We start from the raw sequence: 21127 nt of genomic DNA, 5'->3' as shown, positions 1-21127 counted from the left end.
TGCGATTTTGTTGACGATCCCGGCGACAATTCACCTACTCTCGGCAAAAAATACCGATGGCTCTTTAACGTACGACGGCGAGTGCTGGCATTTTGATCATTCTGATCTGCATGCAAAACACCAGGGTGACAGTTCATCGCTGTGTCAAGATTTGAACCCAGGCTAGATCACTCAAAGGTGAGTGTGCATACCTCTTGGCTATCCTGCTAGCCCAGAGAGCCGAAGAAGATGATCAGGCACACAGTGATGGTGAAATTCATTTTGAGGGGAGGGGGATGTTGGAGGAGGGACCTGGAGTTGCCTGGTAATGCTGGGTACCTTTGCTTGTAATAAAAACATTTCTTGCATTATTGACTAAAACTTGTTTTTCTTGTACTGCAGAGAAGTATAATGAGAGAGACCGAGTGTGTCTTTGCTTGTATGAATCTGAAGCCGTTTACAAGCTTGGAATATATTCTCCTGCCTAAAAATATCTGATTTGAGTTGCAGCTATTCATGAATTGGAATGGTGTTTCATTGGGTACGGTCTATAGGTAATGCTGGATCTTTGTGGATCAATAGCTGAAGCTCGAATTGGTACCGGTGCTCCCAAATTGGAATGTCGGACTGCAAAGCGGGGCACAAGAGGTGCAGTTTTGCCTGCTAAAACAAACACGGATCAAGTTGCCAGTTCTGCTCCAGGATTTACACCCACTGTAAATAGATGTCCTTCGTGGCACTATGCAAAGGAACCTGAATGCATGGACATGGTGAATGCCATTGATTTAAGCTAACTCAATTTTTTGTTGGATAAACAGCATTAAGTGAGTGGAGAAGGTTGTTTGGCAAGGATGGGCAGTGCTGTTGAAAGATTGCTGAAGATTAGCCGTAAATTGAGCCAGGAGCGGAGAGAGTGGATGGAAGGATTTCATGCATTGTTTAATTCATTTATTTATCCCCTCCTCCTCCTCGAGTGACTTGCAGGGTTCAGCAAAAGTGAGCGGAGATCAAGAGTTCGACAAGAAAGAGAAGCTGGAAGCACAACACGACACCCTTTATCTCAGCCAACGCAGCATCAAGCTGCAAATCCGCTCTACAGAGAGCTAGTTCTCCTTTCACATGGTGGTTAACCAAGTTAGCAATGTGGGACCATCACTTGGACATAATGCCTGGACTAAGTTTGGATGCAAAAAAAAAAAAGGTTTTTAAAAATTACTATTGTTATAATTATTTTTATCCCCCGCCAACCAACGAAGTTGGCGGGGGATATAGAAATTGGTTCCGTCTGTCTGTCCGTCCGTCACATTTCGTTTCCGGAGCTTAACTACAAATCCCCTCAAGATATATTTACGAAATTTGGTACACAGATCAAGCAAGTGGTGAACTGGTGCCTTTTGATATTTTCTAATTGATAGGTCATATAGTTTGGCAGCCATGTTGGATTCAAGAAAATATTAAATAATGTTTTCTCTGGAATCACATAACCTAATGAAGCGAAAATTTGCAACTATCATCTTCCATCATATCTGCATGTATAGTAAAAATTATGACATCACAAGTCACATGGTTTGGTGGCCATCTTGGATAGAAAAACACCTCATCCGATTAACACGAAACTTCACACACGTATTCCACTGGAGGATTGGAGGCAGAATGTAAATTTATGATGTCATAGGTCACATGGTTCGTCAGCCATCTTGGATTGAAAATTAGTAAATTTTAAAAATCATCTTATCCAGAACGGCTGGGACAGATTGAGGCAAAATTTCAACCACACTTTCACAAGTCTGTGAATTTCTAATTGATAGGTCACATGGTTTGGCGGCCATATTGAATTTACCCTAAAACCTTCAAACATCTCCAGAATGGCTGGTCAGATCAAGGGGAAACTTCACATACGTATTGCACACGCTTAGGGAATATAAGTTTGTTCATCCTCATTTACTATGGCGGGGGATATCGAAGACTTTGTCTTCAACGGATGCTAGTTCATTTTCTTTTGAATTTGTTTGCTTTAATCCATTTACTCATCCTGTGATCCTCAATGCAGGAAGGAGGCCTTTGTCTTCTGGTCTTGGAGTTGAGCTCATCTATCTATAATTGCAGCAATGTGTGTGTGTGTGTGTGTGTGTGTGTGTGTGTGTGTGTGTGTGTGTGTGTGTGTGTGTGTGTGTGTGTGTGTGTGTGTGTGTGTGTGTGTGTGTGTGTGTGTGTGTGTGTGTGTGTGTGTGTGTGTGACCACTGTTTCTCGACAACCACTGGTCCGATCCAATTTAAACTTGCCAGATATATTGCTGGGGACCTGAGGATGTGCCTTTTCAAGGCTTGATATTAATCGGACAAGTGCTTCCCAAGTTATGGCCATTTATTTACCAAACCAATGACAAGACATGTTATTGCGTGGGCGTGGCCGATGGGGGAAGGGAACCTCAGCCGCGTTCCCCATTACGGGTTACAACGTATGAGCTTCCGGATAATGATGACTTCGTGTATTCTAATAATTTCTCGATTTCTTATGCGCATTTATAGATAAACACGATGCCCCAAGTTATGATCGTTTTCATATTAGACGGTGCATAAATTTCGGTAACATCAGAGTGAGCTGGTATGCTCCGAACCAGGAAGTAAATTTTTTTCTCTCTCTTCTCTTCTCTTTTTGTTTTTCCTTGCGACGACATTGCGAAAAGGTAAAATACGTTGGCGCTAATTGAATAATTGGCCGTTAAAATCTAAATTACGAATAATTATTCGCAATTTAGATTTACGTGCCCGTAAAAAAAAATAATAATAAATAAATATTCCAACCGCGAGCAAGAAACAACCACACAGGCCGTTTCTTCGCTCTCGCATGCCCGTACGTGCGTGGCCCGGAAGTTCGCATATCACAGTTACGATTATACGTACTCGTTTATCTATAATTCCAGCAATCTCTGTGTGTCTGTGTGTCTGCGACCGCTGTTTCTCGACAACCACTGGTCCGATCTAATTGAAACTTGCCAGGAATATTGCTGGGGGCCTGTGGATGTGCCTTTTCAAGGTTTGATATTAATCGGACAAGCGGTTCCCAAGTTACGGCCATTTATTTGCCAACCAATGACAGGACACGGTGCTTTGACGTCACGATGACGTCACAATTGTTTTGTTTTTTTTCCACATATGGCCACGCACGTACGGGCATGCATGTACGGGCCCGCACTAGTATTTATTAAATTGTTAGAGGACCTCTGTTGTGTTTCCTGGATGCCCTGGAGGTACACACAGTCATCTCTCAGCTGTCTCGCCTGGGTTGAAATCTCGACCCAGTTATTAACTGTCATTCCGGTGTTTCACAAGGAGGGTGATTCATCAATGTGTGTGTTGTCCTTCTGATGGATGTTGAACTGGCGTGCTGCCTGCCAGCATTCGTTGGTGGATTTAAAGATCCCATGCTGTCCTTCGTGAAGAGTAGGCAAGCCATCGCCTGCACCATAAACAAATTCCAAATTCCTGCCCTCACTAGTCAAACCAGCCCTTCTTGAAGACTTGGGCCAAGCTTCCCCCCAGCTGACCCCACAATAATTGGGTGGGATAATGGTGGCCAGTAAAGAAGAATAAGACAACAGGACCTCCCTGGAGTCAAATTCCAGCATCGAGATCGTGTTCAGTTAATTAGTTAACAATCCACTTTATTTTCAATCTAAATCATTAACTTGTCTGTCAGTAACAGGTGTAAACCATTTAACTGATGTGGTATCCTAAAACTGGGACCATAAAGGTATCCTGACTGTAGCAAGCTCTTCGCTGTCTGATTTCCCACTACAAGTAGCAGATTCCTGGATGTGGTGGACTAGACAACTTGTATATTAACTTTTCTGCACAAAAAGTTTTGGGGTTGGAGTGTGAAGACTGACTTTGTGAACCACCATTTTTGAGTAAACCTCATTAACTTTGTCTTCCACACCTTATAGTTTATACCAAACCCCAAAAAGCAGTGTTTTCTTCTTTTTTTTTTCATTTTTAATTTTCAAACCTAACAGCTTTTGAATGCTTTATGAAGTTTTTAAATGAACCCACTTATCTGTTTTCATGGTGAGCCACTCGAAGAGGTTTCGTGTTGAAATTCTGGACCTCATGAAGAGCCATGGCCTTCCTTGGGCCAGCCTCAGAGCGAGCATCCTCCCCCGATTGGTCATTCCTTTAAAATCGAAACTGCAGCACTCGCAACCTGCAAGGCCTTCGTCCATAGCTTGATGGAGTCCTGCTCCCCAGTAAGAGATGGTGCACCAGCATCCCAGATGTCTGGCATTCTGTGGAAACAAAAGCTCTCAACGTTAGTGGCATCCACCCGAATAAGGACCTGCATGACGCTGGATCCCTCACATCCCCGACGGGTCGATGATCCTCTTATTTTCTTTTCTTACCTCATCTCCTTTGGTCCAGCTCCCTGTGCTCTCTGAGCCCTTCAACCCCCCCCCCCATTCCCAACACCAGCACGCACACATTCTTTCACTGACCCCCAACCCCATTAACCTCCCCAGGTCCAGATTCCATGGAGCTCAAGTCCTTGGTCTTCATTTCTCCCTTTCATGGAACAAACTTTCCCTTTGTTTTGGTTCCTTTGTGCATTTCACTCCAGGGCTTCAAGATGGTGCACCACCAACAACAACAACACCACCACCATCTTCCCCATTAACCTCCCCAGGTCCAGATTCCATGGAGCTCAAGTCCTTGGTCTTCATGTCTCCCTTTCATGGAACAAACTTTCCCTTTGTTTTGGTTCCTTTGTCCATTTCACTCCAGGGCTTCAAGATGGTGCACCACCACCAACACCTCCTCAGGTCTAGATTCCATGGAGCTCAAGTCCTTGGTCTTCATTTCTCCCTTTCATGGAACAAACTTTCCCTTTGTTTTGGTTCCTTTGTCCATTTCACTCCAGGGCTTCAAGATGGTGCACCACCACCATCACCACCATCACCATCTTCCCCATTAACCTATCCAGGTGGTTTACTGGTGGCTGAATGTTGGTTGGCATGGTTTGTAGTTGGAGATTGGAGGGAAGAGAAGAGGTGTTGTGCTTTAACGAAAGAGGAAAGTCGGTTGAAAGAATCGTGGAAAACGAGAATCAGTGAAATGTATTAAACGAATGAGGAACGAAAGAAAGAAAGACGGGGAAGTGCGAATGTGAGTGAGTGAGGGAAGGTCGTGGGTGGAGCCGTTTCCGTTTGCGGCCATTGTGGGTGGGTGTGGTGAGTGGGACGAATGAGTGACGAGGGTTCCAACAGTTCCGTCCGTCGTGCTGAGGGCGTTTCTGAGAGAAAACCCGAACCGCAAGTCGAGGGAACTCCCTGCGAGTAAAACATCCGAGTTCGGACCGTGCGGACCGTACCAAGGTAACCTGCTAGTCGAGTCGGGGTAACCTGGTAACGGGGGTTAAAGTTCGCTGTTTAACTATTTTTTATTTTTATTTTTTTTTTACCTTCCCTTGTATGGAAAGTGTTGTTACTCGAGCTGGTTCTCAGACGATAGATAATTAATTGCGATATGTATGTTTATATATTTATATATTATTCTTTACGTCTCTGTAACTTACACAACCTGAGTGAGGTGTTTCATGCTTCAACGTCACGACTGATGAGGGACTGAGGGACTGAGGGACGGGGGGGGGGTCGTTGGATGCTCTCTCTCTCTCCCCGGGTCTCCATTTGTAAGGTGGTGGTTTGTCGGTTGAAGGTCGAGCCTTGAATTTAAATCTTTCAATGATCGAGCAGCTCCTGTGTGTGTGTGTGTGTGTCTCCGAGGCGGCACGTGACAGCTCATTTCATTATTCGCCTGGAATACCGCTGTCCCGGTGATGCAGTGCCCCGTTTTTTTTTCTTTTTTCGGGGCAGGAATTTTTTATTTTTTTAATCCGGGGAACATCGCAGAACCAACAATGATGACTGGGCAAGTCGAGCACCTGCAAATGGTTGATTACAGACACGATTTGCCGTGGTGCATTCTGGGAATTTAGTCTGACCGCGTTATCGACGTTTCTTTGAAATAATTAAATTAATAAAAGAGGGCGATTTTAATTTCGACTTTCTTCTTGGCGCCAATTTATCATCGCACTCAAAACGCAGATGTAAATATGCATTTCATCCTTTTATTTTTACTTGTATCTTCCATCTTAATTTTTCAAGATCTACAAGCATGCAAACCGCCCACCCATCCCCCCAAAATGCACAGTGGTAGGGTCCATAGAGAGGTTTGGCAGAGCTCCTCATCCTCATCTTCTTCCTCATCCTCATCCTCATCCTACTCTGTACTTTGTAGCCTTGGGGAAGTTGTCACAAGAGGACTAAGTACATCTGAAAACGACAACCTGGACAGCATTTGCTCGAGGACCACAATAGCACGGTTTCCTTGGAGACCACCATCTTGTTGAGCGGGGCCAAGCACTTCGTTGTGTTGGAGTGATTGTTTGAGCCATTTGAACCAAGCAAGCGGCTTAGCAAGCTGCTTGCTCACAGAACACACACCTGGTGCTCATGCAGTGCAGGTATGGTAGGCCGAATAGCCTCCTCCTGCGTCGGATACAGCACAGACATGGTAGGCCGAATGGCCTCCCCCTGCGTCGGATTTCCCTGTTATGTTAAATAGATCTAAATCGAAACGTTAATCACCTCCTGCGTTAATCAATTCCAGAGTTTATCATTTATCAAGTTGGTCTGAATGGATAAACACCAGAGGCCTTTTGACGGGGATTCGGACGGTCTGGACTGAAGATACCTGCAGTCCGGATGTGGACCGCGGTCCACCTTTTGATGACCCTGAGCACTAATTACACATTCATCTCTGATGCAACAATGATTAAATAAACTTTTCTTACCTGAAAATTCCACTATGGGTGAGCACAGAAACTCCTTTTATAGAACAGTAGATTAAGTCTACATTTCACCAGAATCGTTCAAAATGTGGAAAAAAGTGTGAAAACTGGTACACATGACGACTTTTATATGCCCTTTCATATGAGAGCAGGACACAAATGATCAGACTCCAATTCCGGCTGCCATCTTGAATTTCATAATGGCCGCCACCGAAAACTATTTTTACGATATCTTCGTCACCAAGAGGCCTAAGCACTTGAATAAAGAGTCTAAACCAATATTTTCACACACAAGGAATCCAATAAACACACTTATAATGCTCCATTTTCAGTCTTTCTGCTTTAAAATCGAAATGAGACCCTTTCATAAACAACTAAATACTTTAAAGTGTTTGCTCGATGTTTGATATCCAAATGCTATGAGCGTGTAGAAATGGCTTTATCCAATTTAATTTTCAATATAATGTTTTGAAAGGTGTTATAATTCTAAGAGTCTGTCTGTCATTCGCTCTGAAACTATGGTCCGCGGTCGTTCCAGCTCTCAGTCGATCCATGCGTTCCAGAGAACTTCCCTGTGCGTGGATCAATCACTATCACTCTTTGCATGCATGAACATGATCTGTATTGCAATTGATGCACTAAAAATCAGTTGCTGTCTGAAAATAATGAGATGTATGCATGTATAGATGTGTATAAGCAGAAATATATGTTGTAAATTGTAATGGTGGTGGACTAACATTTTTTTAAACCTTTTTTCAGGACAGTTGATATGGTGATACCATTGCACTGACATGCTATAACGATGTCCAAAAAGTTCAAGATAATCGATGCTGGTGAAGGTGCATCTTCTAAAAGACAATGCCCAGAGAAAACAGCCTTGATTGACTGGAAATTGTGTGCAATTTGCCAACAGGACACCGAAGAAAAGCTTGTTAATCCCAGCATAGCTAAATATAGAGGAAGTGATAAAGAATGCGGCTACAAACTATTTGCTGAGAATATTTTGGAGTTTCATCAAATTGATGCCTTACCAGAGGATGCCGCGAATCATCGACGAGTTTGAGAATTCATTTGGTATTACTTCCACAAAATCTACAGAGCACCCTGATCAGGGACAATCCACTCAGTTGAAATTTGCCCAACACGTCAAAGCTGTGGTTGCAACATTTGAAGAATTAGGTAATCCCTTCACAGAAGATACAAATGATCTGATCGTGTTGGACACAAAGGAGGTGATGACAGAAGATGCAATCTTTAGGCTGAGGAATGTGGAAGCAAATGGGCAGTCGAAATATGACACATATGCTGCTGAACGCTTGGAGCAGCGAGTAAAACCAATTTCAGACATCATACCAAAGAACAACATGGCTCCCTTCCACAAGACTTCACCTTCAAAACACTCCAGAACATCACACCAAATTAGGACTCTAAAAAGCAACTGTGAGTTGTTTGGCAGAATGTACATATCTTGTCAGTCCTGAGAAGGGACATGGATGAATTATTCAGTCATGAGAACCAGGGATCACCACCTTCTCTATCAGACATGGGAGAACTGAGGCAGTGCACTAAATCGGACCTTATTGGATGTTTCGACAAGCTGGCTACAAGTACGCCTTCTGAGTGTGGTACACCAGAGGTAGATGCCAAGATTCTCGATGGATCTGTTATAGTCATTATGCTGCTTCCTAAGTCCTGCTCAACATTCAGAGACTATGCTGAAAATATGTTCTTGCCTTATGTACTGAGAAATCTGAAAAACACAAAACGTCTGGATGTTATATGGGATCGGTATATTGACAACAGTTTGAAGAGTTCAACGAGAAAGAGGAGGGGAACGGGGAGCCGCATTATTGTCACAAATTCTACGCCAATTCCGCAGAACTGGCAGAACTTTCTTCGCATGGACCAAAATAAGAGTGAGCTGTATCATTACCTGTCACAGTGCGTCGCTAAGTTATCCACACAAGAGAAGTAGCTATATAGCACACAAGATACCAATGTCATCTCTTCCCAAGAGTGCAACATATAATCTTCTCTAGCTCCATGGAACCATGAAGAAGCCGATATGAGGTTATTCTTGCATGATCTCCATTGTGCACAAAATGGCCATCACAGAATCCTGATCAGGTCAGTCGACACTGACATTGTTGTCCTTGCAATTGCCATATTTCACATTTTATCCCTTGACTAACTATGGATTGCATATGGAGTCAAGAAACAGTACAGGTTAATACCGGCTCACACGATTGCAAACAGTCTTGGTGAAAATAAGGCCAAAGCTCTTCTGTTCTTCCATGCCTTCACTTGCTGTGACACGTTGTCGTCATTCAGTGGTATTGGGAAGAAAACTGCTTGGGACATCTGGACCAATTTCCCTGATATTAACGGACACTTTCTTGAGTTTAACCCAAGAGCCTTCATCAGTCTCAGATGAGAATGTGTGTCAACTGGAAAGGTTCGTCATACGTCTTTATGATAGAACCAGTGAATGCACCGAGGTGAATCAGGCAAGGAAGCTTCTGTTCACGAAAGGAAGACAAATAGATCGTCTACCCCCCACAAAGGCAGCCCTCACTGAACATATCAAGAGGTCGACATACCAGGCAGGACACATCTGGGGTCAAGCACTGATGTCTAAGCAGCAGTTACCAAGCCCATGCGACTGGGGATGGACGAAGAACGGACAGCACTTGCCGAGGCGGCCAAATCATGCACAGAGCTGATCAAATGCGGCTGCAAAAAGGCATGCAGACCACCATGCAAATGTTTCTGCACATCTCTCCCGTGCACAATGGAAGTTATCAGACAGATTGAAGTCAGAACTGTATCTTTACCAGATGAACTATACTTGGGACAGTGTATATGTCATTTAAGCAGAGACTGACAATAGAGCATTTTAAGTGTGTTTATTGGATTCCTTGTGTGTGAAAACATTGGATTAGACTCTTTATTCATTTTGCTCGGTCTCTTGGTGACCGAGATATCGTAAAATATTATTTTCGGTGGCGCCATTTTGGAATTCAAGATGGCGGCCGTAAATGTATTCTGATCAGGTGTGTCCTGCTCTTGTATGAAAGAACATATAAAAATGGACATGTATACCAATTTTCACACTTTTTTTCACAATCTGAACGCTTTTTCTTTACTCTATTGTAGTATTAGAAGAGAACTTGAAGTGACCCGGCACTGCAGTCGAAATGTCTGTCCGTATCAGTACTCACGCACCAGTGGTTCATTTTCAGCACGTGAGCACCACGACGTGCTTACTCCAACTCGTGAAATCCAGCATGTGCACAAGCCCATATCGATACCGGTCTCTTTTGTTAAACACTGTCCACCAGCATGGTCTTCATTTAAGAGATAACTTAGTTGGGGAAAGATAATATTAATTTATACATCATCACCACTGCCACTGAAGGTACATGGAGGTTGTGTTTTCACACCTGTCTGTGACTTGGCGAATTCGCGAACTATGTTGGTCTGTCGCGTTTGTCTGTCTGCCTATTTGTCACACGATTTTTGGCCACAGATTTCAACCAACCGTTCTGAAATTTTTTTGGGGGGGTATTTAGATGACCCGACAAGGACAGTATTGCTTAATTTTGGTGAAGATCTGAATCCGGATCTGAATCTGAGAATTTACTCGGTGATTCTTCACCATTGAGAGATGGGGCCAAAAAACGATATGTAGCACGATATCTCAAAAGGTTATGGATGGATTCGGATGAAACTTGGTGGACGTGTTGGGAGTTTGACAAGGATGAATTGATTCCATTTTGGTGAAGATCCCAATCCAGAGCTGAGAAATTTTCAAGTGATTCTTCACCACTGAGAGACTGGGCCAAAAACTTTGTAAAACATGAGATGTCAAAGTTGTGGGTGAGTTGTGACAAAGCCAGGTGGATGAGTTGGTTGGGTGACAAGAACAAGCTGATTCGATTTTGGTTCAGGTCTGGATTCAGATCTGACCTATCAGTGGCATACAAAATGTAAACGGTTCAGCCTGGCGGAGGTATGTTCTCGACAGAGTGCCGTTCCATTTTGCCAAGTGTTACTGAGTGATTTTTCATTTGTTTGTTTGTTTGTCCGTGAACAGGTTGTTTCATAAAGTTGTGGACAGGTTCGGACGAAACTTGGTGGACAGGTTGGGTGTGTGACAAGGATGAATTGATTTGATTTTGGGACAATAATTTTTTTAATTCTTAAAGTGATTCTTCGCCGTTGAAAGATGGGGCCCAAAACGATATATAGCATGATATTTCAAAACTTTCTTGGGCCCAATATGTTCTACTGGATCAGGCGTTGCGTGCCTGAGGTATGCGCTCTCGACCGAGTGCCCTTCTATTTGGTTGATGCATTTGGGGAACAACCCACATCAGGCTGTGTGTGTATTGAACAGAGCAACACATTTTTTGTTATATTTGAGTAAAAAAGTAGGGAAGGGGACATGTCCCTCCAGCCCCTCACCCATCGATGCCCATAATATATAGTGTCTGCAGTCTGCAAATTTAGTCACTCGAGTGAACTTTTTGTGGCTTTTATTTTTAATATGTGAGCATTGTGGCAGGAAAAGTCTGATCAAGCGTCAGTTCCCTTGTCATAGTCCCATTAAGCATCTCAGGCCGTGGGACGTCATGAAATGTACGTCTCCATTGAGGCTATTCTGAGAGACGGATCAATATTAAATATGAAGCTGCACCCTCTCACCATTTGTAATCATTGCAACCTCCTCTGGATGTCCCTTTCTCGCAGGCACCATGCCGGTGTTTCACACCAAGACGATCGAGAGCATCTTGGAGCCAGTGGCGCAGCAAATTGCGGCATTGGTGATCCTCCACGAGGAAGGAGAGAGGGATGGAAAGGCTATGCCTGCATTAGATGCACCTGTATCTGCTGTGAGGGCCGCCGTCTCCAACCTTGTTGAGGTAAAGGAACCTGGCGCGTGTGAAGTTGAAGGGGTGCACTTTCCATATCTGCAACTTGATGTCTGTGTCTAACTATATCTTGTTGGACGATACTTTTTAAATTTTTACGGTGATCTAAGGCTCGTTGAAGAGCTTATACATAAATCGCATGTAGGCCAAAGACATGGACAGAAATTGGTGAGGGGCTTCTTCTCATTCTTCTTTTTCTTCCCTGCTTTGCATGGTTAAACCCCTGTGGGTACGTGGGTTCTTTCTATCAAGTGAAGAACCTTTGATTTATTTGTTTATTTATTTCAAGAGAATAAGTGTGGAGATATGGGAAGGAACACAGTGAGAGTGTACTTGGACATGAATTCACAAGGACATTAGGAAGTCATGAACAGACGTGTGCTATATGGGATTTAAGCCCAGGGTTCCCTGCACAATGAGCCAGAGGTTCCGATGGGAATACGAACACGTCATTACTTGGCATGTTATCTTTTCTAAAAACATTTTCTCTTATTTCAGAGAGGGGAGTGTTTGTCGTACTACTTAATAAGCATTGCATCGAACTTTGTTGTTGCGTTTTTAAAATATCCTCCTGAAAAAGGAGCCATGAACTTAACCAGACACTGTTTAAGGAACTGCTTTTCCTTATTAATGTGTTTTGTTGAATGTAAGCATTGAAATCTCATGGGTAGTTAGATACGTTGCTGCGAGTTGGATGTCGGGTGCTGGGTCCGTTGTCGATGGGCATGGGTGTTTGTGTGTGAGGTGGAGGCAGGCATGGAGGGATGAGTTAATTCCAGCCCGTGTTGCTTGACGGCCTTTATAAGGAAAAGGAATGTTGGCAGAGGATATTGTTTCCTTCTCTCCCTTCTCTTCCTTCTCCTCCTCGATCGTGTTGTTTTTCTCCATCAATGACACAGTGGATCCCCACCAGTGCTGCGTATTGTTGCAGATTTTATCTCACACAAACTTTGGGCTGCAACTGTTTCCTAAGGATGGTTCTTTTGGAGTTTTCGTATAATGAGAAACATACTCTCAGTGGATAATGATTACCTTATACTGATTTACTTGGCCAGGAGAAAACCGAACAATGCCAGGGTTCAAATACATTGTCATTATGAATGAACACAAAACTGAAATGGCCACGTTTTGCTCCAACGACTTGATGCCCAAAGCGTCAGGTTCTCCTTGCTTCCCACGGTGGTGAGCATACCTCGATTGACCTCCTACTGATGCCGTCCATCGTTCTACCTAACTGCCGACGCGGATCGACCCTAGTCTTCACAAGAAAGACTTGTTCTTCGTTTTAAGGAGAGAAGTTCGTTTGGTTTCTATCTCGATGAGCATTTTAATGATTGGGGAATTTATTTGTCACACTTTTTGAAATCCGACTCATCCTATCCTCTGATGGATGTTATTCCCTGAGATTTTAGCTGTAATAATTTGGCTGCTTCCCAAAGTGAAAATGGTTACATTTTTGCATGAACCGGCCAATAATCCATTGCCAGAACTCTGGTGCTTGATGCTCTGAGTGAGCCCATGAAAAGCAAATGGGCCGTCCAACATCCGAGGCCAAACTGAGGTGAGTGTAATGAAGTAATCTTTCAAGGTCGGTCGGCTAATGCTGACTGTGTGTCTGTCTGTCCCACCCTGAAACATGGAAATGCTCTCGGAGAGAAAAAAAAATAGAGTAAAAGTTACTTCAAATTAATCCAAAACTACAGGAAAATTATAATTTTTTGAATCAGAAAAAAATTGAACCTGGGAGGTGTATTGGCAGCAGACTGCTGCCTTGATTACTCCTGATATTTTTTTTTCTTTCCTGTAAACAAAAAAAAAAAAAAAAAATGTGTGTATATATATATATATATATATATATATATATATATATATATATATATATATATATATATATATATATATATCCTCCCATTTTTGAGCTATTTCATCAGCTCAAGAATGAAAGGATTCCTTTTTTTTATTTAATGTTGTATTTTTACCATGGCCTTCTGCTAGTAATGTTTGAATCAGACACAGATCTCTGTTCATTGGGATTCTATATGGGAACCTCAGTTTTGGATTCCTCTTTTCCGAACAGTTGTGTCGTGTGATTTCGCCTAAAGTCCAAAGAGTTGTAATTTTTGGCCCAAATCTTATTCTCAGATTGCATGTTGATTGCTATTGTGTCCTATTGTACTTGCTGTTTAAGTATTTTACATACCAACTCTAACAGAAGCCTTCTTGTTCACAAATTGAGCTTCTCTACCGGGCCTGCAGTGTGAATACGAGAGGGGGAGCACTCGGTAGAGTGCAAAACCTCCGCTGCCAAGTGTTGGGTCACTTAAGTGAACCTGATGTCCTATTCATTGTAGGTCAAAACGGATCAGACTCTACTGAACCACGATTGAAAAAACTAAATTAGATCGACACGCATGTAGAAATGCCAAAAAAAATCGAAATTTTTTTGAAAAAAAAGTTGCAAAATTTCTGTTTTTTTTTTTTTGTCTAACTTTTTTTTTTGGTTGGAATCACTTAAAACACGTAGAAATGCAAAAAAAATTCAAATATTTTTCAAATAAGATTGAAATATTTTTGAAAAAAAGTTGCAATTTTTTTTTTCTAACAAATTTATTTATTTTTGGTTTGGAATTCACTTAAAACATGTAGAAATGCAAAACCAAAAATTCAAATAATTTTTCAAAATGGCCGCCATAGCGGCCATATTGGACTTTGGACCAAGTCCAAAATCTAATGGCATGATCCTTGAACATACTTAATCCCCCACCAAGTTTCGTCGAAATCCGTCCAGGAGTTTTTCCGTAATACTGTTCACAAACAAACAAACAAACAAACAGACAGGAGTGAAAACAGTAACCTCCGACATCTTCGATGGCGGAGGTTAACAACCAGAGTGGTGTCAAAGCCACCCAATGTTCGCCTGTTTATACATTTATTGTTTTTAAAATACTAGTGTAATAATATTTTTTATAAAGCATTGCAGTGAAGTCTGATCCAAATAATTTTTAAGCAATATATGTATTTGTATATTGTAATCAGTAAAAAATAGTGTGGTAGATAAAACATTAGAAAGGAAATAACTTGCACCAAAAACTTTAACATTTTCACGCTCATGCTGATGCACAAAGACTAGTCTAATAATATTTTTTTATAAAGCATTGCAGTGGTCTGATCCAAATAATTTTAAAGCAATATATGTATTTGTATATTGTAATCAGTAAAAAATAGTGTGGTAGATAAAGCATTGGAAAGGAAATAACTTGCACCAAAAACTTGAACGTTTTCACGCTGACGCTCATGCTCACGCTGACGCTCACGCCGGGGGGTATCGCTATAGCTCTCTGTTCTTCGAACAGGCGAGCTAAAAACTGAAATATCAAGTGTGGTGTAAAATGCCGAGACGGAAGTTTCAAGCAAAATTGTATTTTTAACCGGGCAAGGTAAGGAGGGTGTATAGGATGGTGAAAAGAGCATTGCCACAACAACACAGTCATTTGATGATTGAGAAAATCACAAAGCTCCAAAATATGCAAGGGAGAAATTGCTGCCTTACATACAAGCAAATGAAAGAGGAGATGGCCGTCGGAGCAGTGGGGTGCAATTGATGCTAGCAGGCCCCAAGTCTGGTCCTTGAACAACTCCAAGGGCCGCAAAATTCTATGGGCCTGCAATAACCTTCTGCATGAACTCGGTCAATGTCAAGATGTACTCTTCCTTTGATCTCGGTGGAATTGATATGTTTGTGTGTGGTTTTTTTAAAAAACGGAAAACCTTTTTATCGAGGTGGTGGAAGTCTCATTTGCATCAACTGGTGATTTATTATTATTATTTATTTATTTTTATACAAAGTCAAGTCTCATGGAAGACTGACAACACTGAACGGATCAGGATGCAAGAGAACAAAAGGAACGAGATAGACTGAGACAGAGACAGACTGAAAGGGAAAGGGAAGGACACCAACAACAGAGTTGAAGGACAAAATAGAGGGAGACTAGACAAATAAGGGAAGTGTGGAGGAAAGAGGTAGGGGAGGATGTAGGCTGTGGATAAGATAGATACAGAAGCAGTCTCATGAAGGGAAAACTGGAAATATGGAAGTGAGCTTTGGTTGGGGGGAAAGGGGATTAATGGGGGTAGAAAGGGTCATGGTTTTGGATTGGGGATGACCTGAGATGGTGGTGAACAGCTGTAATTAAATTCAAGACCTTGCAGAGATTCGTTCACAGAACCTGGCTCCTTTTGAAGTGTAAAACTAGTTGGAGGGAGGAGGTGAGGTGTGCAAGTGGATGCATCGTGGGCTGGAATCCTTTCACAGGTTGTCTAACATTAGGTTAGAGGCTTCAAACAACCTGCCAAAGTCACACAAAGTCCAATCTCCGCTTGACGAACCGAGAACCGACCAATGGCCTCCATAAATACGTTCATTTCTGGTGAACTGTGGAGTGCCTATCCTGCACGACTCTACCTTCAGCCAGCTCAAATCAGGTGTAAGAAGCGCCGAGGTCTTCGTTGGTGGCATTTAAGACAAGGCTGCAGATACAGCGAGCTATATGATCATTACACAGTTGAACACGTCTGCTGTGGCACTTCAGCATGGTCAACGAGGGTCTTGGATACCTCATATGAAACGATGTTCTCCAATTGACATTTTGTATCAAAATGAAGCAGTGTATCATGTTTTGTATGGGAGGCAAAAACAGTTTTAACAATTCCAATAACAATCATTTTCACTCTGATGGCAAGCTGTAAACACAAACAGGCATCTATCTTAAAAGTTTTGCTGTACAAGTTGTTTGAACCTTTTCAGGTTAAACTTCCAAAATCCAGGCTGATCTGACCACACACATCCACTACTTTATTCCTAATTCCCCCCCCCCCAACCTCTCCTCCCCACCCCCCATAGAACCACTTTCCAGAGGTCGTTATTTCCCATTCTTCCCTCCAGGACTTAAAGCAGGCAGTGCACCGCCATCTCTTGTCATCCCCATCTCTGACCCATGATCTTTTTCCACATATAATAGGCTAATACCGTCTCTTTGTGTCCACCCTGGAACATGGAAACGCTCCTGCGGGAGAAGAGAATCCAGTAATAGCGGCTTCAAATTAATACACCCCCCCTCCCCCAGGAAAGTTATTTTAACCCTTTGAACCCTCGCGGCCATTTTATCAGCCACTATTCAAACCTCCATATACGCGTGCGGATGGATTTTTCTATAGGGAGCCCAGGGTGGGGGAGCCGAAAGTCCAAGGAGCTAAGGTTTCAAAGGGTTGAAAATTTCCATCAGACGTAAAGTTTAACACGGACGGTGTATAGGTAACAGACCAATCACTCTCAATTAATTTTTTTTCTCTCCTTTTAATAAATATATAACCTCCCATTTTTGAGCCCTTTCCAACCAGCACAAGAATAAAAGGCTTCCTTTTTTTTTAATTCTTATTTTTTTCATTACATCGTGGTATTTTGTTTTTTAACCACAGGCTTTTGCGAGTCGAGTGATCTTTATTACCCCCATTAACCTTTCCCAACCCCACCATTTTACTTGCTGGTTTCAACGTTTACTCCGCTCATCTCTCTCCTCTCTTCTTGCTCGTTCATTTCCTTCATGTTTGTCCCACCGTCAGCTCTACTGTGCTCTTCCATGAGCCTCATTCCTGCAAAGAAAACAAAAGAGATGTCTTGATACCCTACTTCTTTCCCATGATGGGGATCATGTCTGGTTGAATGATCTCGCGGATTCTTTCCATGCATTTCATAAGCAAACGCTCGTGGAAGCAGACCAAGAGGTCTTGTGTTGGATTAAAGTGTAAAAAATAAAAGGAAGACATCAGCCACCGACTGGGAAAGTACAGTAGCTTAAAGTCAAGATAATTGGGATAATTTGCTCCTGTTTTTCTGTCTTCGATCCAAGTTTGTGTCGCGATCGAAACAATGCTTTCTTTGTGATGTCCGTACCATGCAGTGGAATCTCTTGTCCTACTGTCCGAGTTGTTGTCTGTCGTGTATAGTAACGGCCTTGACGTTCTTGCAGCTTTCACGAGCTTTGGACTCTTCAGGAAAAATGCATGTTGTATTTTGAAGTCTCCCTCGACTTTTCCAAACACCTTTTTTGTTTCAACCATAACTTGTTGCTTCCCTCCCTTCCTCCACCAGGAGTGGGGAGGGGGTGCATTTCCTGTTTGTACCATTGGTCATCTCATGAGGAGCAAATGTATAAATGGAAGGAAGGGGTAGCCATTCCATTGGCCATTGGCCATTGCTACCCTAAGGAGATTTGTTGGTTGAAGGGTGGGGGAGGAGGAATTGGTGGTTGCGGCAGTGGTGGTGAGGGTGACGGAGTGTATTGCCAGGTTACATATCTTGGTCTTTTCACCAAATTAGGTCAATGACTTGGATTCTTTCTCAGCAAAGTGATTTATTCCTGGTAACAGGGAGGGGGAGAAAGCAAGCATGTCGGTGTTGTCTTTAACTTCATCCAATAGGTTGTTGAACTTGTTGTAGTTATACAAGACAACATGGTGAAGAGCTTGTATATGGGCATCTGGTGGAACAAATGAGTCAGATTGTTTTTTTTTTCTTTCAGTGAAGCACACTTTCCAAGAGTGTGTAAAGCCCCCACAGCTGCGCAAGTCCCTCGGCCACACCCGACCCCCCCCCCTTGCCTGTCTCAATATTCTCATTCTCGAGCTAAACTGCTGAAGTTTCCACCAACCGTCTTTATTGGTCACAAAGCTCGGTCTTGCCGACGTTTTGACTCCATGACCCATTACCCATTACCGCACATGGAATGATGAATTACAAATGGAAATCTGAGATCAAATTGTGTTGGCCACAGAACTGCTCTGATAAAGGCAACAAATGCTCTGTGTGCCTCGAAAACCACCAGGCTTGTCACAGTCTGAGGACGGTTCAACTTGGGGTGGGTTAACATTTCCAAATTAATAATTCAAATTCAGAGACAGAGGGATGGGTGAGAGGAGAGGGATGGGGAGATGAGAGAGATGGTGATGGGAGGGATAGAGGGGATGGAGATGAGAGAGATTGTAGAGAGGAGAGGGAAAGGGGGGGGGTGTAAAGGGGAGGGGTGAGAGGAGAGAGGGGAGATGTGGAGAGGGAGTGTGAGAATGATAGATAGATCGATGGATGGGGTGAGACAGAGACAGAGACAGAGATACACAGAGGGTGGGAGAGGAAGAGAAGAATAATTTAATGTTTCACATGAATAACAAGGACCTTGAGTCTTGGAGGACTATGATCAGTGAGGTGGGGGTGGCACAGTTGGTCAGCTTAGGGGGTCTGGGTCACAGCAGACAGCAATACGAAGCAGGCCAATCTAATTTGTAGTGTATAATTATTGTAATATTCGACTTGTCTCTGGCTTCAGCTGACTTGTTTGTCTCCCATCATAATGAAAATGACCAAATTTCTCAGGCAGGATGCTCAAGTTTTGTTCAGTCCACAGACATCCTTTGTGTACGCACTTGCTATGGAAAATTTACCAAGAACAATGTTGCCTTCATTTTCTTCTTGTCGCTGTTGCTTTCATTACATTCCACTTTTTTACCCTCGTATCCATATCGTGTCGGGTCAGCTTCACAGAAAGTGATTTGAGTAATTTCCATGCAAGCATGAGCAGAGGGTCTTAAAAGATGAGGATATTTATTTAGTATTATTAGTATTTATTCCGTGAAATTTGTCATGGACCGACAGGTCAAAGTGTCAAACCGTTGATGGGAGGAACTTGACACTTTGACCACCTTTCGGATACAAACTTGAATTGGCGCATATCCTAAGGATGACGTCAGGTCACGTGACTTTGTGGCCATATTCTTTCAAAAAATCATTTAAACTGCATCTCCGTTTTTTGATCGATTGAGTTGAAACTCGGCATACCCTACGGACTACGGTGCGTCTGAGGGCGAAGAACACTATTTTCTCCAATATATATGCATATATCTCTGTTATTATTTTTTTTATTTTCCATGCAAATTATCCCACTGCGAGACAATTAAAAAGTGCTGACATCAGCAGTTTAAAAAAATAATTAGGGAACCGAGCATTAAAATGCTTGGTCTCCCTATTGTTATTGGTATATTATTCGTCTTTCCGCCAAATTTTGTAGAAGCTGTGGCGTCGGCACCACTGCTCTGATTAAGTTGAAACTTCACAGCAATGTTGGGGCTAATGGTAACTCATGCATATTCTTTCTGAGTTTTGATATTGCTATCGCCATGGCAACCAGGTCAGATTTAAGAGGAAACTTTAAAAAAATCATAATCTTCTCCAAAACTACAAATGCTATTGATTTGATTCTTGTTAGGTTATGATCGACGACCCATGATGCAAAAAAAAAAAGTATAAGATTACATCATCAGTCATGTGGTTTGACCACCATCTTGGATTTAAGGTGAAAATTTTGAAGAAAATTTAAAAGTCTCCTCCTCCAAAACTGCCCATCCGATGGAAGCGAAGCTTTGTAGATATGTTCAAGTACACATATGGAATATATTGTCATCCTGATTACGTCATCCATCATATGGTTTGGTGGCCATATTTGATTGTACAAAAACCATTAAAACCATTTTTCTCCGAAACCTTGTATCTGATATATTCGAAACTTGGCAGAAAGGATCACCTTACATTGTGATGTAACATGTGAAAATTATGATGTCATAAGTCACACGGTTTTGCTGCCAAGTTGGATTAAAGGTGAGCACCCTTGAACAATCTTCTTCAAAAGCTCTGAACCGATTGATGTGAATCTTGGCACGTACAATGGAGTACTTCTGTGGAATATATATATATATATATATATATTGTTACGGTTGTGGAAATTCACAGAACACCATTCAGGTTTCCCAGAGATCAGTTATGTCGGTAAGTGTGTGTTCCAGGTTAGATTTCCCCACCAATGTCTAACGGAAAATATTCGTGTATCGGGCTGTGAACCTTTGAGGTAGTGTTATTCTTTCCTATCTTTACTTTAAACAACATCTCCTCACCACCTTCGCCACAACAAACAACATCTCCTCACCTTAATCTCCACAAACGCTGCCATCTTTTCACCAGCAACGGCATCCACAAACTAACAACATCTCCGCCGACAAACACGACGACCTCCCAGTTGGAGCGAAAGCCGGTGATTTCAATCACGTCCGCTTGTGGCAGGGTGATTTCAAACACGTCCGCTTGTGGCAGAGTGATTTCAAACACGTACGCTTGTGGCAGAGTGATTTCAAACACGTCCGCTTGCGAAAGCCGATGATTCCTACCACGTTCGCGTTTGACGGCAAGATCGGATCAGAATGACAAAAGGGGCGGAGCCAGCTGGGGGTGAAGGGTCGAAGGTGAGGGAGCGATAACCCCTCCCCTTGG

At 42.6% G+C, this 21127-nt stretch overlaps 3 protein-coding genes and 1 long non-coding RNA gene across 5 annotated transcripts in view; 2 read left to right on the top strand and 2 right to left on the bottom strand.

Annotated features, from left to right (window-relative positions):
* Window positions 1-2579, top strand: part of LOC147027787 (uncharacterized) — a gene marked incomplete at its 5' end in the record, with an annotated part of 6074 nt that extends 3495 nt beyond the window's left edge. The window contains one exon of the mRNA XM_085877371.1: window positions 2086-2579. Within this exon, the coding sequence (XP_085733497.1) occupies window positions 2086-2308 (223 nt within the window). The remainder of the gene's footprint in view (window positions 1-2085) is intronic.
* LOC147027786 (uncharacterized) overlaps window positions 1-4430 on the bottom strand; it is a 68703-nt gene extending 64273 nt beyond the window's left edge. Inside the window, exons 1-2 of the mRNA XM_085877369.1 lie at window positions 4380-4430; window positions 4033-4265 (exon numbers count right to left, since the gene is read on the bottom strand). The gene's annotated coding sequence lies outside the window, so the exon portion shown is untranslated. The remainder of the gene's footprint in view (window positions 1-4032; window positions 4266-4379) is intronic.
* Window positions 4431-5169: 739 nt separating this feature from the next.
* Window positions 5170-21127, top strand: part of VCL (vinculin) — a 61135-nt gene continuing 45177 nt past the window's right edge. The window contains exons 1-2 of one of the 2 annotated variants that reach the window (XM_085877362.1): window positions 5170-5348; window positions 11576-11748. In XM_085877362.1, coding sequence (XP_085733488.1) covers window positions 11581-11748 — 168 coding nt within the window. In that variant the 5' untranslated portion in view covers window positions 5170-5348; window positions 11576-11580. The remainder of the gene's footprint in view (window positions 5349-11575; window positions 11749-21127) is intronic. The other variant, XM_085877363.1, reaches the window with a different exon arrangement.
* LOC147027785 (uncharacterized) lies at window positions 17166-18063 on the bottom strand. The gene is made up of 2 exons (XR_015057261.1): window positions 17708-18063; window positions 17166-17406 (listed from the first exon to the last, which is right to left on the bottom strand). It is a non-coding gene; the product is annotated as an uncharacterized LOC147027785 (long non-coding RNA).

This window comes from Eptatretus burgeri, chromosome 4 (genome assembly GCF_056783735.1).
Source record: "Eptatretus burgeri isolate ZD-2024b chromosome 4, Ebu_testis_v1, whole genome shotgun sequence".
Classification (NCBI taxonomy): Eukaryota; Metazoa; Chordata; class Myxini; order Myxiniformes; family Myxinidae; genus Eptatretus; species Eptatretus burgeri.
The sequence above is the reverse complement of the archived record's forward strand: the minus strand, read 5'-3'. Positions and strand labels throughout refer to the sequence as shown.